This window comes from Lycorma delicatula, chromosome 3 (genome assembly GCF_047948215.1).
Source record: "Lycorma delicatula isolate Av1 chromosome 3, ASM4794821v1, whole genome shotgun sequence".
Lineage (NCBI taxonomy): Eukaryota > Metazoa > Arthropoda > Insecta > Hemiptera > Fulgoridae > Lycorma > Lycorma delicatula.
Window position 1 is genome coordinate 53,835,314 of NC_134457.1, and position 24,230 is coordinate 53,859,543.

General features: G+C 24.7%; 1 protein-coding gene and 1 long non-coding RNA gene across 5 annotated transcripts in view; one reads left to right on the forward strand and one right to left on the reverse strand.

The window, feature by feature from the left end:
• LOC142321604 (uncharacterized) overlaps positions 1 to 24,230 on the forward strand; it is an 816,200-nt gene that overhangs the window by 16,056 nt on the left and 775,914 nt on the right. The window lies entirely within an intron of this gene.
• Positions 23,435 to 24,230, reverse strand: part of nAChRbeta1 (nicotinic acetylcholine receptor beta1) — a 356,989-nt gene continuing 356,193 nt past the window's right edge. The window contains exon 7 of the mRNA XM_075359825.1: positions 23,435 to 23,644. Coding sequence (XP_075215940.1) covers positions 23,480 to 23,644 — 165 coding nt within the window. The 3' untranslated portion in view covers positions 23,435 to 23,479. The remainder of the gene's footprint in view (positions 23,645 to 24,230) is intronic.

Here is a 24,230-nt window from a genome sequence, read left to right on the forward strand (position 1 = left end):
ACCTATGTATTTCTAGTTAGATATCAGATTTTGCAAGTGTGATGGCAGGGGAGAATAGATGTGTCATTTGTAGGATATTTACTGAAATATTTTCTTAGTTTGTAAGCTTCACCTACATGAATGATAATCTTAATGAATGTTTGTTAGGTGCCTAAGCAAACAGTTATGTAGATTTACTGTACAGATATATAATACATTTACTATATTATTATTATACTGGGAAGTCAAGGGCAGTATAATAATGATTATTTTCTTAATTTTAAATCAATTTTTATCTTTGTTAGTGGGGCAGTTGGAAACTGGTGCAAAAATATTTCTTCAGAAATTGCATGTAGGCTTAATGATTCCATCTTAACTCATTTTGCTTTGATATGAAACATAAAATCTTACGTGACTGACTGGATATAAATTTCTGGTTTTACCTTTAAAATAAATACAGTGCATCCCAGTTATAACATATTCATTTATCTGTAAAACGCACGCACGCATTTACATATTCATTTTTTTCTTTTCTGATATCAGTGTATTACTGAGGAGTTTGATTTATTTGGTTAGATGTCGAAAATTAATAAAATAAAAAATTGTTTTCTACTTTGTTTATTTTTACTTACGGAGAAAATGATAGAATTTCACATAATCAGTAAGGTTCCTATATCATTCATTTTATTTTATGGAAAAAGATGTTTTGAGGCATAGGTAAAACAATCATGACAATATTTTGTGCAAATAATTAATTTTAAGTTGGGAATTTTTTTTTGTTGATATTTTATGTGAAGAAAATTTTCTAAAAAAAGTTTAAAAGATATCTCTTCAAGTTTTGATCAGGCTATTTATAGTTTACTTGGACTTCCATACACTGACACACCAAACAGTTGGGGGAGGGAGCAAAAGAAGTTTTTTCATAGAAAAGTCTAAGGCTGTTCTGAGTGGCTGTTAAGTGTCTGCAGAAAAAAACAATATTTAATAGTATTTTGCCCAGTCGTAAAATTAGTGTTCATTCTAAATAAAGATACCTCAATTTCCCAAGTAATTATGAGTGACATTATCACCACTACCGGGATTTGAAGCAGTTCTTTGTGTGAGCCCATTCATGGTACTCTGTGGTTAGATTGTTGCTTTTAACAATATCCACTATTTTTAATTATCCTTAACCTCCCTCTTCCCTGAGATGTTTGTGGTTTTGGCTAGGTGATCACTGAATTTGTGCTAATTATGGTGGGTACCTGTAAAGTTATCTTCCATTCTATTTGTGTTGTTTGGTTATGGCAAACTTGCCTTTTCTTTCTTTTTCCTGTTTAGCCTCTGGTAACTACCGTTTTAGATAATACTTCAGAGGATGAATGAGGATGATATGTATGAGTGTAAATGAAGTGTAGTCTTGTACATTCTCAGTTCGACCATTCCTGAGATGTGTGGTTAATTGAAACCCAACCATCAAAGAACACCGGTATCTACGATCTAGTATTCAAATCAGTGTAAAGATAACTGGTTTTACTAGGACTTGAACACTGGAACTCTCGACTTCCAAATCAGCTGATTTGGGAAGACGCGTTCACCACTAGACCAACCCGGTGGGTTATGGCAAACTTGCCTGGGGGCTCCATTTCCCAACCAGTGACTGAATAGAAAGCTCACCTCAGACCAGATTTTTTTTGTCAGATACAGCTGGATCTCCTAATACCTCAAAGTACATGTGTAGTTTGAAAATACTTAAAATCAGATGATATTATGTTTAATAAAATATTTTATGAATTTATTTTGTGTATATGTATATAATTTATTTAAAATTTATTTTTAGAACAATACTGTTTGGATTAATCTGATTGAACAGTAAAAAGAATTCCTGGATTTACGCGAATCAATTATAATACTAAGAATAAAAAAAAAAATTAATTAATTAAATTCTTTTTAAAACTTATGTTTAAAACTGCTAGAACATTATTTTCCGAGATTATACTTTACTCAAAAGGCTATAAGCCTGATTACAATTCAGCGGTCATTACCATTAGGCCGTCTGTTCCTGAGATAATATTGTTAATTGTATCCCAATGGTAAAAGCAAAAATTGGTACATATTCAAATCCAGTTACATTAATTACTTAACCTTCATATATTAATTTAAATACCTTTAGCAGGATTTAAATCGGGGTGCTGTAGCATATCGCAACAGTTATCGTAACAACTGAATGATGTACATTCTGACCTTTTCCTCAGACTGATAGGTTGACTGAATGTCACATAATATTTACATTATAGTAATCATTTTTGTCCAAACTACATGTGTACAAATCTAGTTTAGAGAAACATATTCATTCTGTACTTTTGTTAACACTATCCCAAAACTTTTTCTTGTACACCTTTTTTTGAATATATACTTAATATTTATAATATAATATTTAATTGCTTATTATTACAATAAAAAACAATTCTCGTTCTGTCTATTAAATTTTCTTTTTTAATTTCATTTATTTATGAATTTAAAAAAAATATGATCCTTTAAATTTTAAACAGCGATTAATTGTTATGAACAACTACTGTGTACGTTATCCATTGTTATATTGTAGTATATGTACACTTGGAATCAAATATATCATTGACACAATAGTGATAAATATTTTCTTTGTTTTTTACACACTGAATGATTGTGATGCATAGCAAATTATCAAAATAATTTTTATTTCTTAAAGAGCTTTTTCTTAACATTTAATTTTCAGTTTCTTACTGTCTAAACAAACCATGATATCTGGTTAACATTTTTCTATGCATTGTTTGTATCAATTCTTAATCTTTACAATGTGTTTATACAATTTCATTCAATTTGTTTATTTTGGTGTATCTGTAAGTGAATACAAAATTTTTATTCTAATTAATTAAAAAAATAAATAAATAATTAAAAACATAATACTGTATATCTGCTACATGATATTTAATTTTCCTACATAACTCGTATCATTTAAATAGCCTATGTTTTTTTTTTTTTTTATAAAGGTGTATTGTAAATTTATTTACATATCATTTTGTACTTCAAAAAAATTGCTAAAAAGGAAAAAATTAATTTTTTTTATTCAGTAAGTTATAAAAGATAATTGTATGCCAAAGTGTATTTGTTAAAATTATATTTGAAATAATAATGATAATATTAAAGAATTGGTTAATAATTAGTTAATTATGGTTTAAGATTCCTTTACTACATGCATAAGAAAAGATTTATTTCATGTTAAAGAAAATGCATATTTAATTAGTAAATTTAGTAAAGTAAATTTACTTCTAATATATTCTATTTTATTATCATTATATTTATAAATACGTTTCATATTATAATTCATTTTTAAATAAAATTTATTGGAATGTAATGAATAGTATTTAATAAAAAAGCTTCTATATATTTTAGCTTAGTTTACATGATAATTATAATCGTGACATTAGTTTTTTAATTAAGTTTGTAGCTAATAATTGATACATAAGAATTATCTCAAGATAATATTTATGAAGAATTTTGTCTAGGGTAATTTAATATAAAGGATATTATGTGCAGTAATTTTGGTAGCAAAATTGATTCAAATTTAAAATCTTAATTAAAGATTTTTATATTTAAATTAATTTTTTAAAACACAGTTAAAGATGTAATTCACAAATGAATTCACTTGAATGATTTACAAAGATAGGTATTTTATGTCTAAATAACTGGTATCTGAATTGCACACAGTAACCATCTAAGGAATTGCATGCAGTTGAGTTAAATCAATGTGCAGAAACCAAACTTTTGAAAGCTAGCTTATTTTTTCCTTTTCTTAAATTTAATTTGAATCACTAAGTTAAAATTATATTGAGTCATCTGTAAAATGTACCCATTACATATTAAGAGGTTTTCCCAGTAATAAAATATATGTACTCGAGTTTTAATTGTCTTAATTAATATCCATTATTGTCTTGTTTACATTTTTTTTTCTAAATGTCTGACAAAATTTTTCATCAAATTTCAAAGATACAGAAGCAACTGCTAAAGGTGAGGGTAATTATATCCACTGCCTTAGTGATTTTTATTTACTTTTAAATATAGGAATAGTATACACTTATAGAAAACTGAACAGTGTGAAGTAATGGGAAATGAAGCATTGATTAAATAACTGGTTGTAATTCAATATTGAAGTTAAACAGTGCCGGTTACTGTTCACTGCATACCATTGGCATTGATTAGTGGAATAACCCTTAAATATGATTTAAATTTTATAAATAGAAAAAATACCACATGAAGAATAGTGTTTAATTGATATTCAAACATGAAATTACAATTATTTTTTAAAAAGGAAATATTTTTATGCTTCTTTTTTCCTTACCTAAGGATCATTGCTTCATGCTGACTACCGTATTTAGTCTAACTACTTAATTTTTCAGTTTATCTCATGTTATGAGACCTTTGAATTATTTTTCTATTCTCTCATTAGGGTTAATACACAGAGTGAATTAACTTTTACGTAATGTTGACTGTCATAATGCTCTTTTCGTCTTTATTTATTAGATTTAATAATGCAGGTACTTCTCCTTTCCAGTAATTTCATGTTGGTCACGTGACCAACATGGTTACATGATTATCCAAAACAATACAGTTTTTCTTAAAAAAATTTTTATAATTTCTTTCATCTTCAATATTTTATTTCTAATTATTTCTTTTCTGATTATTCCTTGTGAAAATCAAAAAATGTTTATTTCTGGAGTTTTCTTTGCATCATTTTATCTTTGAGTGACTACGTATGATTCATTGATCTATGTATTCAGTTTAAGTGTGATTAAACTTTTGAAAAAAAAATCAGTCTAATAAGTGGAATTATTTAAGGAAGCATTTCTAAAATCAATCATTTTCTACATTTATTTAAAAAAAAATCTAAATAACTGGATTAGTTTATTTTTCTCTTCATTCGATCTTGCTATTCTATTTTCCTTTAACATCATTTCCTTCTTAACCGACGTCACCATCCTTAATAAAATTTCATTTTTAAGTCCTCTTGATTGATCTCTCTCACTAAGAGTAAGTACTTTTTGTTTCTTGATTGATCTTTCACTAAGAACTATAAGTTGAAAAAATTATAGGTGGATGGAAGTAAATATATATTTAGTTATGTTATATTATGTATATTCTTTCAATAGTTTTTGATTATATTAAAACAAAATTTTGAAACTTGTTTCCTTTAGCTTAACTAAAATTTGAAGTATTGAAAGAACTGAATTGAACAAAATAGTTATTAATTTCTAGGATATTCTCTGAAGTACTTTTTTTTTTAGCTTTTTTTATAGTGATAATAATGTATATTTGTTTGGTGTCAAAAACAAATGGTTGTAGCTGATGTGACATGAAACATGTGTCACTCAAAATTTGTACAGGCATTTCATGTATAATAAACAGCCCAGCCAGGACTAGGGGTAATGAGGATAAAAGGGTTTCCTATTGCCTTTTTTTGCAGAGTAGAACATACTGTCTACATCTGAATTTCAAGTCCATCATACTCCAGATAACATTTAATTTTAACAAATGTCTTTCACTCTGTTCACTGACAGGATTTTCTGAGCTGTGAGTTTGATTAATCACAAAGAAACCAACTACGACTGGTATCTATTGGCTTTCAGATGATTTACATATACTTGTGTACAGTACAGGGAAAGTAGTACAAATCATCCAAGAATAACATTTTGTACATTATTATTGTAATAAATTGGTGTACTCCTCTCTATTGAAATACAGTGTAGTGAACATATAAAAATGTGCAGTATATAATTAACATAAACAAATAAATACATAATGCACATTAAAAACATAAAAATGTTCACTCTAGATAATTTTTAATCGTTCATATTCTTCATTGTAAAAAAGATATAATCTTTGTAATTATTATTACATTAAAAAATACAAAAGGCTCAGTTTCAAAATTCTATACAGGAATTAAAGATCTTTTAAGAATTAATTGTATGACTCCTTCAGTGGAATTGTTGAAAACATTATTACTTCTCTTATTTTTACAAACAATGGATGCTTTAAACAAACAGTAAAATTGTTACCGGTTGTATGCAGTTGTCATATTAGATGTTGTCGATGTAGTAATGACTATTATAAATTTAATTGCAAATGGGTACATTCTGATGTCATATTATTGGTATTGCATACAAGTCTGTCTGTCTTAATACTTCTATGTCTTGAGCAAAGTATACAAGGTATGAAAAAATGACAGATGGGAGACCTCCCACATTCACTTTCTGTTCTTTACAACGGCTTAGTTTGCAACTGTATTTTGAATTTTAGAACAATTTTAATGTTGAATATTGTAAAATTAATTTAAATTTTGAATACTAGTTTAATTACAGCAAAGTGTATTATAAAAATAATGCTTTATTATTATTTGTATACAGATATTAAATTAATATTTTTACTTTGCTTTACATAAGCTGTTCATAAGTTACACTGAGAAAACCTTGATAATTGACATAGCTGTTCCAATAAAATTTTACCTTAATCATATTTAACTGTATTGAAAGTTACTTTTCCAGTCGGAAGTTTTTTTATTATTTAGAATTTATAATATATTTAAAAGCGCATAATATCGTTTCGTAAATTTTTATTGTTTATGCTAATAATTTGGTATAAATAAAATTTTGACTTAAATTAACAATTTAATAATAATTTTTTAATATTTTTTCTTCAACTTTAAGAGAAACAAGAAAAGGTTAAAGTTAAAAAACCTGACTATGCAAAGTATCCTCAAGCAGTGGTCTTTTCTAATTTATGCCACAAACTTATTGGAAACGTAGGTAAATTATTTTTATTATTAAAAACAAGGAAAAGAAAATTATGCAATTTCTGATGGAATTCTGTAGCCTTTAAATGACTGAAAATATAAGTAGTATTTTAAAATTGTTAAATATATTTTCCCAACTGCCTCTTACCCATTGTCATTCATTGGATGTAGAGACAAAGAATCTGATTCCTTATTCATTTTTTTAAATGTTGTAAAACAGTATTCAGTATTAATTAATATAATTTACAGCATGGAATTCTTTTTTCTTTACTTTTAATAAAAGTTATAATTTATTTCTCTAAAGAATTTCCACTGATTTAATTAAAGTTTATTTTAAATTATATTAGTTTTTGTAATTAATGATTTTCATATACTCTTCAAATTTATTTTATTATTTTTTTTTTATTAGTATTTGTGATTTCTTTTGTTTTTATAAATAATATATGTTGTTTTAATTTCAATTATTGTATTTTGTAATGAAAATATTTATTTTATGAAATGGTCGTATGCACTTTTATTTGAGAAGTTTCAAAAAGTTTTCATGTTCATTATCACTCATTCATTTCAATTCTATCTCACAAAAATAGATAAAACTGTTCTGGAGATGTACATACCATTCTCCTTCTGGTAGCGTTGGATTAAAATGACTCTTTTCTCAACTCTCTTGGCTGTCCCATTACCACAGAATATGGTACATGGATCCAATTAATCTCCTCAGAGAGGAGATTAATTGGATCCATGGAACAATAAGCAGCCTTAAATTGACTTCAATAAGTCACAAGGAGCAATAAGTTACAGAAAGTGAATCGCTTAAAAATAGCTATTAACATTTTGGTTATTTAAATAATCATGTAAACTAAGCCTTTTTAGTAATGAAACAACTAACTAATTATTATTATTGATTTAAAATAATTTTATTTTATTTTCATAGGAGTTAATTATTAATGAAAGAATGAAGAATATTATAAAATAATATAAGTAATGATATTTTAAATAATTATTAAAATATAAATTTTAAAATTTACTGTTATGTTTTTAGTAATATGAGCAGAAATCAGGTGTGTGTTTTAATAATAATAATAATTTAAATTTGTATGAAATAATATTATTTGAAAACTCTTTAATTTAAATTACGGCTTGGAAATCTCCATTCACTTTCTTCAAATCTTATGTTTTATTTTATTATTTATTTATTTTTATTATTTTATTTATTTATTTTTGTAAACTAGAGATAGCTTTTGTCAACAACAAACAAGGCATATGATGATATTAACAACTGATTTCATAGTATTATATCCATATTAGCATATTATGATTATTATTATCTTCATTATCATTATTATTTTATTATTATTATTTAATAGTATTACAATAAAATAAGAGTTCTCTACTAATACTGAATGTTGAGCATTCTATTTTTTTTTTAATATTATAATTTATTTAATATTCGTTGACCATCCGTAAATTCTTCTTGGTTGTAAAATAGTCCAACTTCAACTTTTTTTCACTGCTGTTTGTTAATATGTATATTTTTTTAATAACCTGCATGTTTTCATTATTTATAAGTCCATGGAAAACACACACACACACACACACAAATGGTGTATTATTTATTATTATAAGTATTTTTATTATTATATTAATGTATAATATTAGTTATTTCAGGTTTGGGATCTATGACTTATTGTTTAGCATACAACCTAATTTTACAAAAAAACAGTTTTTTTAAAATTTTTTGTTTTTTTATTTATTAATAATATATTTTTTCTTTTTTTGAATAGTACACATATACCTCTTCATGATTATTTTAAATATTTTAGTTTTTTTCTCTTAAAAATATAAATACATTTCATTTTACTAGAATTATTCTTGTACATGGATTTATTCTGTTACTACTGTTCAGTAGAATTAATTCAAAATTCTAATTTTCATAGTGTGTTGTAGTTATAACTTTTAATCATAATTTTGTGACTATAATTTAAAAAAATTGTATAAATTATTTATAATTCATTTAATTCAGTAAAATTAAAGTAAGTAAAAAAAAAGGAATTAAGATAATGTGATAATTTTGTATAACAATGATATTTATAAATACATATATGTAAATTTGCTGCCAGATGTATTCTACTTTTGTGTTGTGCTTATTTGCTGAAATATAGTATAGCTTACGATTTTAATAAGTTATGAAATAATTTTGATGTGCTTATATGGGCATTATTTATCACAGTAAATTTTTCTAACAGTGGATAAAACAAAAATTTGTTTTGCTGAACAGACTTTATATACTATAGTTATTCACTGATTTTTATAGTCATTTAAAATGTATCTATTTTTTTGTAGTTATTGATTATGATTTCTGTAATAGAAATTGTTAACTATCATGTCACTAAGTACTTCACCACTAATAATTAAATGACATATAATTCATGGTGTGTAAGTTAACATCAAATTACCATTTGGAAATAATTAGTCTATAAATTTAAAAATAGTTGGATAATTCTAGATTATCGTATTACTTTGTCATTAGTATCTGTTACAATTAAGAAAAAAATAAAATAAACAAATTAGCAGCCTAACATAGTTAAGTAATGATTCTAAGACCCTTGAGGAAGAATCCGTTGGACCTTATATAGTTGTGCTTACTGAAAATTATCTACAGTTTATTTTATATATGATTTACAGAACAATGCACTTAACGTACGGGAAAATCCCTCTGAATTGAGGATATCCATGTACATTAATATAGAGCACTGTTAATTAAAAAACACTGTTTATATGCTAGTATTTATGCAAAATTATTGTTGCTTATTGCTTATTTGTTTATTATAAAACTTTATACAACTTGTAGATTGATGGAAGAAATAATTTTTAATTTTTCTCTTGTTTTCCGTTTTACATATTTTTATTTTGTTATATCTTTTTGATTATTTTATGAAAATTATTTAAAATTAAAATTTTTAAGCAATAAACTGAACCAAATTTTATAAATAAAATGTATTTAATAATTTACCTCAACAGATTTTCAGTTGTCCTTGCAACCATCCACTGAAAATGTCCACAGAGGTACTAAAGATAGTGATGAATGAAAATGTTATTAAGTAAGTAATTAGGAATGTGTTATTTATAAAATCTTGCTCGGTTTATTATTTCAAAAGTTTATTGCAGTATATTTCAGTAACTAATCTTTGTATTAGTTACAAAAAGTCAAAAGTAGTAAATCCATATCATTCATCAGAAAGAACTTTACTATATGTATTCATATGTATTTATTGCAGATGATGTACTATACTAATTTTATTTATTTTGGTACTACTTACACTTTTTCTACAGATAGTGCATGAGCTAATTGTTTATAATTATTCATTTAGTTACGAAGGAATATTAATTTTGACATATATGCTTTAATTCAGCTATCTCATCAGTTGTTTGGCTGTGTGTGATCTGAGAAAGAAAGGTATTAATTAGTTACCTTTAACACTTAACTCTAGACTTTGTAGAGATTGTGGAATACAGAAGCCCATTTGTGTTAATCAAATCTGCCTTTAATTAATGTATTTTATATATTTTCATGTAAAATGTAGAGATGATTAAAATTCATATTATAAAAATCAAATGCCGGATGAAATATATTTACTAATTCTCTAAATTATATAATTTTCATATTTGTTTTATTTTGAGATAACTGCCTTACTTAATAGCAACGTTTATTAGCCCAGTAATAGTTTGGCAGATAGCTTTGTGTTTTCTCACACTGACCACTTCTGCAAAGATAATGTTAATTGAATGACAGTGACTAAGTACTGGTGAATAATATTACCCTGTTGTAATATGGATACTACAATCCATTTAAATATTTTAGGGTTGTACAAGAGCAATTGATGACAGCTGTATGAAGTTACTTAATGTTTATTGAACAACAAGATAACCTCAGATAAAGCTTTTCTCTTAATTTGATAAAGTTTAAATGTCAGTGGATTATTTGAGAATACATAATTTTTTACTAATAGACTGCTTAATCAATAGTAGCAGTTGTATAAAAAATAAAATAAATTATCTATTTAAAAAAAAAAAATGTGTAATTTATGTTATGACTGATTTTTCAGTCTACTGGTTAATACGAGTATAAACCACACAGGATTATAAAGGTAGTAGCATACCTTAAATGAAGAAATTTGGAAATTAATGAAGAGGGTTTTAGTTTCAAATTGTAACAAATGTTATAGGAAGAAACATAGTGTAGAGAAAGTTAAACTGATATGAGCATCTGTAGAGAATTGGAGATTACAGATGCCAAAATTAATGTGGGGCTATTAGAATAGAAAGAAAAGGTAAAATGAAAGGCCAGCAGAAGAAAGACATTGACAGTTGTGGGATATGCAAAAAGAAAAATCCATCAGGATTATTGCAAAAGTAAAATAGAATGGCACTTAGTATATGGGATATAACCCCAACAGATGTAAACAATGACTGTAAATTAATATATAATAAAAAAAGTACTTTTCAATCAATTCATAATATTCAAATTATTGAGTAATTATAAACTTTTTAAGTAGTGCCATTAACAACAATTTAAACATCATTTGAATGAACATTAACAACAATTTTTTATCTGAATATAGAATCTGGAAAGAAATAATTTTGACTTATCAGTAAATTGTTTATTGCTGTTTATGTAGAATTTTTTTTTGATAAGTGTTTTATATTTAAATATGAAATTAATAACCAAAGTAGATTAAATATTGATTCTAAAAGAAATATATATTGTATGTATGTATCATAAAATATTTTACTTTTTATTTCATTACATCAGAATAATTGTCATATGTATAAAATACTAAAAATTAACTTATTTTATTCCTAAAAAAAAATATATATATAACATTTTTTAAGTCTGCTCATGCTAACCAATAAAATTTTGCCTTTTTAATTTCTTAGAGAAAATGTTTGAATTTGAAATGCAATGAAAAATTTATAATAATGTTGTACATATAAGAAATGAGTATACTACATAAGTGCATACTTATTCTGTTCACATTTGAATTTATTTATGTGTATAAAAACCGGATGATCAGTAAATACTTAATGCAAGTTTCAAAAACTGTTTGGGATTTAGATTTGTAAAATTATTTATGTTTTAGAAAATTATTGTTGTGAAAGTATTAGAGTCGCGCTACTGAATTTACCAGTCGCTAGTGGCTTAGTAGTGGTTGCAACAGCAATAATTATGATTGTTTGTGATACGTGTTCTGTCTTATTATTATGTTACCTCAAACAAATATTTATTCAAACTGTTTGACAAGATATTCAGAATACTCTTCTGTAAATCAATATGATGACTAATCTTAAAAACCATGGCTGTCATCATGAATATGTTTCTGCCTTTGATTTCATGGGTGCTGGATAGAGTGCATTGATACACCTTACATCTAACTGACTGTACTAAGAAAAAGTACAAATGAAAATGAAAAATAAAATATTGGAAAAAATATTTTACATATTTTTTTAATATAAGACTAAACTTTTCCTGTTAAAAATTGTGTTGTTACCAGGAGTGCTTGTCTAATCTTTGAATTATATGTTCATATTAGATACCATAACCTAAATCTAAAAGATTACAAGTGACCTAACATGAGATGTGTTATTCTGGAAACTGAAATAGCTATTCCTCAAAATTTCAAGCATGCCGGCCTTACTGAAGAAGACAAAGAGCGAAGTGGTTTCCCATTGTCTTTTTTTACTAATTCAATCATACTGTTGAACAGTGTCGTGTCAAGCTCACTGAAATGAAGGTAATTGAGCTGATTACCTTTTCTATAAGTGATACATATACTCTATTCACCACAGAGACTGGCCATGCAGAGAACATCCATTACTCTGACTAAAGAGAACATCTCTGACAAGTGCCTTTTTTACCTCAGATGGTTTGGGTACATCATAGCAATAAAAAATACTGGTACAACTGGTGAAAAGTAACAAATTAATCTTTGTAATACTTCAGATTGCTTCTATTCATAAAGGGATATGCTTGAATTAAATAGTGATTAGATGTTCACTTAGAAAGAAATTTTTAGATACATTCTCTTTCACTCTTTCCATGTACACTATTAATATTCCATGTAATATTAATTGTTTCAATCCAGATGTTCCTATTTTTAAGTTACCTCACAGTATTTTAATATATATTTGTTTATTAAAAAATAAACACTTTTAAATTAATATTTATCTACTTTTATAAGATAGTGAAATGAGTTATTAAAAAATACCAGCCCTGAGCAAAATTTTAAAACCAAAGACCAGTTAATGAGCACTCATCCTGTTAACCGCTACACTAACTACATGGTTATTTGAATAATTGAGCTTGGAGTCCTACACACTAAAAACAAATGCTAAATAACATTGCCTATTAATTTAGTAGATTAATATGTGAAAAAAATATTGAAAAAATATTTTCTTGACTTCTTCGTAAGATGGGATTTAAAAACAGTCTCAGGGATTAAGACATGTTTGTTTTCATGAAAGGCTGTGTTACTAACCTAATGTAAATAAAATAATTTTATCAATGAATGTAATTGTAACTTTGTTTTTCACAAAGAAAGAATTTCCTAATAAACATTTATTAAAAAGATTTTCTAAAAAAAATTACCTGCAGTCTTGGAAAATTCTGAAATTTCATTCGTGTGTATTTCTTGATTTTGATCATCTGCATTTATACACATACAGGTTCAACAATTTATTTCATAGATAATGTATGATTTCACAAAAACAACAATGTTATTTTTAAAATAATGCTGAATAATAGTTATCTTGTATTCTTGGCAGCAGTTATAATTACTCTTTCATCAACAAAATCTTAATTCAAAGAAATTTATTGGAAAAAATATTCTTATTTCATTCATTTATCAGAATATATATCAGCCGTTTAACTTAAATGATTTTAAATAAAAGTAGCATTTAGTAATTATCATGCTGATTATTGTACTGATTTATGTATCCACCAAGTACTACAGAACTGTAATTACTTAAATAATATATCTTTCAAATTAATAAAGATTAATATTCAATTTCATAATTAACCTTATTTTAATTTATTGTTATTGTAATTATTATTTATATTTTTAAACTACTCACACTTGAAATATTGTTTTAATTTAGACAAAAAAAATTATGTATATTTTTTTAACTAATTTTTAAATCAAGTAATTTATTTAATAATAAATTATTATCATTATCATTATAATAATTAATTATTATTTTAAATATACATATAATATTAATATAATTATTGTTGTGAGGCACTTCTGTAGAATTATGTTAATTTAACAAATAAGTATAGTAATTATTTGTAAACATTTAAACAATTATTTTATTGGAGTTTATTTTTTTACTAGTAAATTACTAGTTGATTATTATTTAAAATCTTTTCAGCTAACATTTCATGCTAATACAATTACTTACTGTGATTTTATTAAAGATACAACAATAAATTAAAACAAATAAGTTGATTGATTTTATTTTAGGTATTATCAAATAAAAATTCAGTTTTTTAATACGATTTTTTGTAAAAGTTATTAAAATGTATATTATATACATTTCAAATCTTATACAAAAGTATTTCATAATGTGTATCATCCAAATAGATAATAAATTTATACGTTTTGTAATTCTTCAGGAATCAATAGTAATTTTACCTCTTTATAAATATTTATTGTTTTCTAAACAATCATTTCAAAACTATATTTAATCATTCAGTTAAATGCTTTATTCACCAAAGAAATCTGAAAGGTTGTTAGTGAAAATATTATATAAAAAATTGTTAGTGTATGTTAAAAATGCTTAACCTTCCCAAATTTTGAACCTGGAACCACATTTCTATGTGTTAGTTTATTTTCAGGCAAAAGGAGTTACGTAAAACTTTTTTTGTTATTTAATTAGTGAGATAATAGATGTAAAAATTTTTAGGTTTGAATTATTGGAACTTAACTGTATCTGTCTAAACTGAGATGTGTTTGTTGATATTTAATAATTGTATAATTTAGAAAGGAGTAAAGATAAATTATTGTGATATTGATAATGAAATAATTAAATTAATTTCTATTTGGAGATACATGATTCATATATATATATATATATATATATATATACATAAGTATAATATGGTTTTATACTTATAACTGATTGCCTAATTATTTTTTTTCTAATTATTGTAATTAATTAAAAATCTACTTTTAAAATAAATTTTATAATTCAAACAGAATATATTTTCTTTGCTAAATGTGTTTTTATTAAAGACTGTATTTTATGTTTTTTCATACCAAGAGACATTAAATTTAAATTTTATTTAGTAAACAAAATGTAGGTTTGATTTCATTTAACTAAAATTTTGGAACTTTAGATGCAAACCGACATGAAAAAGTAGTTTTTTACTTTGACATTGAAGAATATTATTTTAGTCCTGGACAAGATAATTGCAACTCTTAAAAGATGGTAGGTCCACTACACCAACAGAGATATACCATAGAGCATTATGCTATATAGCAGTGGTTCCCAAACTTTTCCGAGTCGCAGTGCTCTTTCTGAGTCATGGCGCCCTTTTTCAATTAAAATTTTTCCTTGGTGCCCTACCCTAAGTAAAAGTATGACTTCTTGTAAATAAGAGATAAAAATAAATAAAACATGTGTATCATCATTATTTTTTTACTTTTTAACATTAAATTAATAATTATAAATGTCTTGGTTCAATTAATTATGAAGCTTTTACAATATTTCATGGTGCCCCTGTGAAGAGGCTGTGGCCTCTGCTTTTAATGATACTCATCTGACAATGTTACGAAATCCATTTAATATAAGATCAAATATTAATTATAATAAATAAAGCATTATATATATTAAGCATTATATTGTATTATTTATAATATAATAAAGCACAAAACATAAATATAATAATATGTATTGTGCTCGAGCACAAAACATATTAATTTGGTTTTGTCTTTTTTAATTGTTTTTTTTTTGTTTTTTCAAACATATTGTGTAAAATTTACATTCCTGCAAGATTTTAAAATTCACGACTTTGCAAGTAATATGTAAAATTTAAACTTTAGGTTAATTCATTTGGAATGATTTTCAAAGATTAATTCTGATGTCTGGATTGTTTGTGAATATTTTTTATATCTATGGGTGACTTTACATACGGTATGTCCAGTGTAGTATTCATTGCATTTATTAGAGTTTAATTTTTTAGAGTATGATTATTAGTATATACTTAATCAGTTTATTATATGAAATTTTCATTTTTTGTTTGTTTTAATAGAAGTATGATTTCAAGTTTTACAACATAAAATTTAATATTTATTATCAAATTTGTCCATGAACTAAATGAGTTTCCAAACTAGTGTAAGAGCTATTAATAACAGCACATCTGCCAACACCAGTTAGGAAGGAACTGAATTATATTCCTGAAAAATATTTTGGGGCATGTGTTTTAAATATTTAAAATGTTGTAAATAACTTATAATTTTAAATTTCACACAAAATTTACTTTGTAACTTATGTTAATTGAGTGCTATTTATTTTGACTAGTATATGAAAAAGCCAATTTGACCAGTATGTTTTCAGTGGCATTAATACTGTTAAGATTATCTGAAAAATCTATTGGTACAGTAATTACAGCTAAACAATCTATACCTTTGGACTAGCTGTTTTTGACAGCAGCTAAAAGTGTGTTTTTTTTTTTTGTTAACTTACTTAGGATTTTAAGATATGGTATCTTGTTTAAAAACAGCTTAGAATCCAGTATTCAAGTCTAGAATTAAAAAATTGCCAGATCTATCTTAGCAAAGTTACTACTAAAGTCTCAACGTTTATTAAGATTTGCTTGTGGAAATTGCTGGTTGTGTTGGCTTCTGCTCTAAAAGTTTTACAACTCAAACCTTGTGTCTGTTGATAAAAAAATATCTGACAAATTTAGTCATTTGGTCATTACAGTCGATGACATCTTTTGTTTAAATGATTAGCTATTGAAAACAAAGAGGTGCAGAAAAACTGATATTAAGTTAAAAAATATAACATTAAAATAAATTTTGTTTTGTTTATAAAAAAAAAATTATTAATTTGATTTAACTTATTTGCCCAATTGAAATCTTTTAGTGAGCATAAATGCAAAAATACACTTGACTTAATTCCTATATTTTAATTAAAAAAGAAATAAAGATAAAATTAATAGAAACAGTATTTTTGAAAATTAAATATTCCTCTGCTTTAAAAAATAAATTAAAGTTAAGTTACAGTTTGGTTGTTATCTTGTCCAGTGTTAGAGTTACTAATTTAGACTTATTACTATTATTTGTGGCCCAATGATTGAGGCGCAATAATAACATGAGCGTTATCAAATTAAAAATAATAAATATTTTAAATAAATTTGAACCTGGTTTTTATTGCAACAAAGAATAGCTGCTTTGACAGCTAATTGAAGAAATGATAATTTTCCAGCAGTCAACTATATGTAGAAATATGAGTATTATTTAATTTTTTTTTTTACCTTGCAATATTTATTTATTTAGGTTGCTGAATTTAAGGAAAACATACAAAATATTTTGTAAAAGAAGAACACAGATTTTAACCACCAACATAACACAATTGTATTTTTATTGATTGGTTGCACTTGGCTTGTAGCTATATTTTAGAAATTCTGTATTTTAGGCAGTCTTTGAATGTGTAAACTATTTAGAGATTGTTTACATAAGATGTCTTTGGTATGAAATAAGCATTAAAAATAAACATTTTTGATCGAGTTAGTCATTTTGATTTTTAAAAAAATCACTTATGTTTTTCTACTGTATTATTAAAAACAATGTTGGTCTGTATTTTTTTATTTTTAACATGAATGCTTATAATATACAAAAGCAAACAGTAAAGAGAACCATTATTGCAGTGATTTCTATGTACAGAATTTAAAATGAAATAAATTTCAGAAATAATATTTTTATATAATAATATGTTGATCTACAACTAAGTAAAAAGTAAAGAAAGAAGTATATATATGTATATAAATAAATAAAAATTTAAAATAAGTAACAACATACATTTTGCATTAAATATTGAGCATTAAAGCTATTTATATATATATATTTTAAAATAACATTCATCATTATGTATTATTGTACAAAATACTTAATAATAATTTGTGTATCGTAAATGTGTACTATTCAAACAGAATGTTGTAAATTCATTCAGATTATGTATATATATATTTTTATTGCAAGTAATTACTTACAACTTTCACGGAGCAGGTTTTTTATGTCCACATCTCATGAAATCATCTTTTTTCAAGCTCATCCATTATGTATGTACTTTTAATTTTTAATGTAATTTAGTATGTTTTTTAATTATTGATGTTAATAATTTATTGAAATAATACATTAAATATTGTACTAATCTTAATAAATTACTTAAAAAATAACCTTTCTTTTTTAGTGATAAATGTCATTAAAAATTAATGATAAATACATTTAATAAAGTAAAAGATACACGTAATAAGTATTTAATTTTGTGATATTTATTTTAAAATGATTATTAATTTTAAGATTGAAAAATTCAAACATTTCAGTTGATTTGAGCGATACTGGTGAATCCAAGGTGTTAAGGTCAACCTAATTTAGTCAGGACCTTTAGAATTACCTTAATGGTATAGATATTTCTATTTACAACCTTGTGTCTTTGGTCAGGATGTGCTGGTATATTAAAATCAATAATGAATTTTGTTAGACAATTTTAAGGATAGGTATTTCAGGTTAGACAATATCAAGAAGCCACAATATCATTAAAATAAACTGGTTTGACAAAGCTTAGAACTGTAATCTTTCCATTCCTAGTGGTGAACTGCTGTTCCACCAAACCACTAATGTTGTGGTTTGAGTACTAAATCTAATCAAACTGGTCAGCAAATAATAAAAAGATTATTAATTTTTCTTGTAGTGTATGTTACAATTTTTATGAATGTACTTACCACTTAATAATGTATGTGTGTTTATATATATATATTTATTTATTGAGTGAGTGAGTGGGGAGGAGAGGAACCAACCATTTAGCCTGTTAATCATAACCTATTGCAACTATTGACCATTCTATGTTATGTAAGCTGCATACAACACTTTATGATTACACTATGAAAAGTAAAATCTACTTTTAGATTTACACAGCTTTTAACTGTACGTTAATTAATTTTTTTTTTTTGAGTTTTCAGACTTATTTGTAAAAATTCCAAATTTCAGCTAGAAATGTCTTCATTAGCAAAACAATCAGAATTATTTTGAAGGTTTGAATATAATGCTAAAAGATTTAAAACAAAATTTCTATTTTGCATTAAGCTTACAGTTAATGAACTAGATTTTCCCATTTTGTAAATGGCATTTAAAGTAATAAAATGTATTGAGTGTAATAAAACAGATATTATCTGGAAATTTTTTTTTTAAATCCAGTTTAATTAATTTTATATAATTAATCGCATAAGATTTTCTTATTTATTTTTTTGGTTATCATATGTATATTTAATTATGACAGTACCACTTTGAGCTCTATAAGAAAAAAGAAAACTATATTCAGGACAAGAAAATTTCCTTTTCAGGCAATTTTGAATTTATTGATGACATTGCTGGAGCTTTAAGATGGTCCGTTGAGTTCAACAACTTATCTGCATTAATTTGTTGTTTTATAATTTAAGAAAAAATAATGCGTTGTTTAATTTTTTGTGTTTTGTTTTGTATGAACATTACTAAGAAAGAAATTACAATACAACTGCAGTGATTCACTTTGGAATGCAATTCATTTTTATTTAAAGAGTGAGCGTGTATGTTTTGTTTTAATGTACCATACATTTTATTCAGATAAAAATTTCTTGGTTGAATGCTTTAATAAAGTTAAAATATTTATGAATTATTTTAAATTCCTTTTTTGAAATAAGGTGTTAAAAATAATACAAAACCTATTATTATATAAATTACACGATATATTATTTGTATAAAATTAGTATTGCTATCATAGGCCATGAACCATCTCTAATAATGGTTAACTAAATACATAGGCCGTTTGATTATAGTTTATTGTTAGCATTTTTGTAATTTCTTATAAAGTATGTATTTACTAGATTCTGTCCCAGAAATATTTTTTACGTATCTAATCCATTATTACATGAAAGAATGGTACAACCTCTGCTAAAGTTAATTTGATTAAATGAATTATAAGTTTATAAAATGTTTCTTAAATAAAATGATTATTTAAATTACTGGATCAGCTGTTAGAAGGATTTTGGTTGCTACTGTTATTATAATAACTTTCCAAACTCTTGTTTAGAACAAAAGAAATTCATAGGTTATTTTTTAACATTAGTAATCTATACATGTTAAATAATTTATTAAGTTTTGATAACTTTTCTTGAAATTTTAATTTGATTTACACATGTTATATATATTTATATTTTTAAATTACATGAAAAATAAGTAGTACTTATTATTAATTTACTCAGGATTAATTATTTATTGCGGAAAAAATTATTGATACCTTATTTACCGATATTATATGTTAATATGTATAGTGGTTTAAGATTATAAGAAAACAGGTTATTTTATTTTGTAAATAATTCTATTACTATGAAAAGAGAAATTTATTTGAGACTAACTCAGTGTTTTGAATAAAAATATAATGGAAATGTACTGTTTATAATCTACATTTAACATTGTTTTTCTTTCCTGAATCTAATATGATGTTTTATGAATAAATACCATCGGTTTTGAGTACTGGGTTACTGTCATTCAACAGTGTTATTAAAACTTATTTAATATTATGTGCTTAGTCATCTTCAAATTTTTAAAAATATTTATAAAGTAGCCAGTCTAGAAATATTGAGACTGTTATTTTATGTTTGATTGTTTGTTTCATCTTGCTGCCATATATGTCCCCAGCATTTGGATTGATTGTTATGTCAGCTCACAGTATTATTTAATATACAGACTAATATTAATATTAAATTTTTGTGCTTATGACACTTAATATCAATGCAAAGTGGACATTCATATGTGAAACAATAATACATTATATCACTGATGCATTATACAATTTATGTCAATATTTGTAGGATAATACTGAATCACCACTTATCATGACACATCTATCTCTAGAACTTCTTCACTGCAGTGTCAATCTTTATGGACTGACATTTTATAAAATGCACTATTGCAAAGAAATAGTTATAGTTAATATGCAACCAGTTAAAATTAAAAATTGGATGTAAATCTTATTTACTAAATTTAAATTTCTCAAATGTGTGTTATGTTAATATCTATTATTGGAGGAAACTTGGCCTTCAGTGACTCTACCATCCAAACCAACGCCCTGTTTGTAGCATTAATATTAATAATAATAATAGTTAAACGTAATCTTTAATAAATTTTATGTTTTGAATTTTGATTCTTACATATTAACTCGTATATCATTTATATTACTCCGACCTTGACAAATTCAAAATGAAATAAAAAGCAACTGTTTTAGTTTGTTTCTAAATTAATAGAATAAACTAATGGAATTTATCATTCAATTGATGTCTGTGATGGAGTAATAACCTTTCCTCACAAAGTACACACTTTTCATCCATATTCTAATCAGTAAGCTTCAGGCTTATATGATAAAGTAATCATTATAAAAAAAAAGAAAAGATGATACAGTCTAAGCAAGTTATGGGTTATTGTAATCTTAGGTTTCATTTTTCATTATAATTTCTTTTATGTAATCAGTCATTTGACTAGACTGATGCTTCTATACTCATTTTAATTTTGGGCCGATCGCTTGAGCTCTGATCTCATATCTAAAGAGCCTAAATAAAGAAACATAATAAAAAAAGTTAATTTTATTTTAGTTAGTTTTGATTACAGCTGATTTTATTATTATTTGAATAATTTGAAGGTATATTTTTATTATCATTGAATATTAAATTTGTCTTATGAATTTCTGAAGATAAAATTAAAGGTTAAAAAAAAGAAAATGATCCTTCTATCATGTGAATTTTGTAAATAGAAATAATTTGAATGATTTATTTCTGTTAATACCTCTGTTTACCTCTGTTTACCTCTTATAGATAATGACCGGTTTAAAAAATTCTTATAAATTAAATTTTTTAAAGTTTTCTACTATTGAAAGAAATCTAGCGATGAAATCAGTGATAATTTTTACTAAAGTAATATGATTTTTGAAAATTTTACTATTTTCCCCACAATTTGATATATTTTCAATATGATATAACATTTTAAAATGACAATTGATCACAAGAATTGTTTTTTCTCCAAAGTTCTGTTATTAAACATTGGTTTATCAAATTTCATTAACAAGTTTCCTAATAAATCTTTTGAAATGTTTTATTTATTAATTAATCATAACATTCTTCTAGATATTTAAAACAGCATTTTTAGAGGTATTTATCTAATTGGCTGATAAGTTTTTTAAAACTAAACATCAGTGTTTTCTTTTTGAATGAATTTTTTAATTAATTATTGATGATTTCAGCAAGTCTTTTAAATTTGTAGGGAAGTGAACTAAATATTGATTGATTTTTAAAAAATAAAATAAAGAGAAAGAGAAAGCATATTAATACTGAAACATAAAAGTTTGATAAATTGTTTTAATTGTAATTTTTATTGATTTATTATGAAATACACAATATTTGGCCAATGACAATTAACTCAATACATTGGATAATAAAATAAATTATGTTTAATATATAAATGTAATTTTTTTTTTTGTTAAAATACGTATGAAAAATTGATTGTCTTTTACTGCTTTTTATGTTATAATAGTTATAACTTCAATACTATTAGGGTACAAGCTTAGAAATCAAACATTAATCAATCGGTAATAATATTTATAATGATCACTATGTAGGTCGTATTATATAACGTAGATTATTTTTATTATATTATACATTAGGCTATTTAGGGAATAATTATAATTATTATAGTATTGTATTTATTATATTTTTATAATATAAATAATATATTTAAAAATTATGAATTCATGTATAAAAAAAAAACCAAAAAAACCAGTAATATATACACATTAGGAATAAATAATAAATGGGTAGTTTTCAAAGTAGTAGCTGTGTATTTAAAAAAAAATTATATTCAAACTTTTAATAGTAAAAATAATAGATTTTATTTCAAATTTCATAAAATAATACCCAATTTCTTTTCAAAATTTGAACCTTTTTAAATTAATTTATTATTATTTAACTACGGTTGATTAATTTTAATAATTTTTTTAATTGAAAAAATACATTGATAAAATTAAATTACTCTTGTATAAATAAAATATGATAAATTATTTATTTATTTACACTTCCTTTTATTAAATATAATTAAAAATAAGAATTATTACTACGTAATAATTAATAGTTTTTTGAGCTTTTTTTATTACAGTGATTTCCTGAGTTGTAGTCATATCTACCCCAAGTATTATAATTATGTAATAATAACAGTGATTTAATCAACGATATTCATTTTAATTTCTACAAAAAAATCAACAACATATCACTGGAATCTTACACAATTTGTAATAATAATAAATTATTATTATTTTTATAATTATATTATTTATAAGAAAAACAATGTCAAATATTTTTTTTTGAGGTACTATATCACGATAACAACTGGGAAAATATTATTTCCCCCGGTAAATTTCTATTATACGATCCTGATCGACGTACTCAAATATGTGAGGCGCGTCCATTAGGATGCCAACGGTACCAGCGGTGGTGACTATGAAGAATATGTAAAGCTGCAATCTGTCTATAACCATGGCCACGTACTTCCAGTCCTCTCGGATCTAAAGGAAGAGAATAAAAGAATGAACATCAGGCATAGAAAAAAAATTGTATTAATTTTAATATAAAAAAGTTTCCAGAACCGGAACTTACACTCGCTTCAAAAGAAATACAAATGTTTTTGATAAATGTCAACAAGGTTTAACAGTACAGTATTGCAAATAAATCACGTTTCGTTAAATTTAAATTAGTTTTGGTTTCCCTTTAAAAACAATGATAATTTTGTACAGAATTTAGAATGTAGTTGTGGTTTTTAATATTTTTATCCCAGAAATTCTAGTAAGAAGTTTTATTGTGGTCACAGCTCACACGATGCACAAGATTCATAAGCACATCTTGAAAGTTATTTTCTGGAACATAATTCTCATAAGGGTTTTGCATTTAAAGCACTTATGAACTGGAAAATACAATTTTAAAAATTTTCACTTTAAGATGAACTTAAAAAATCCAGAAAAAAATGCAATAAACACACACACACACACACACACACACACACACACACACACACACACACACACACACACACACACACACATATATATATATATATATATATATATATATATATATATATATATATAAAACACG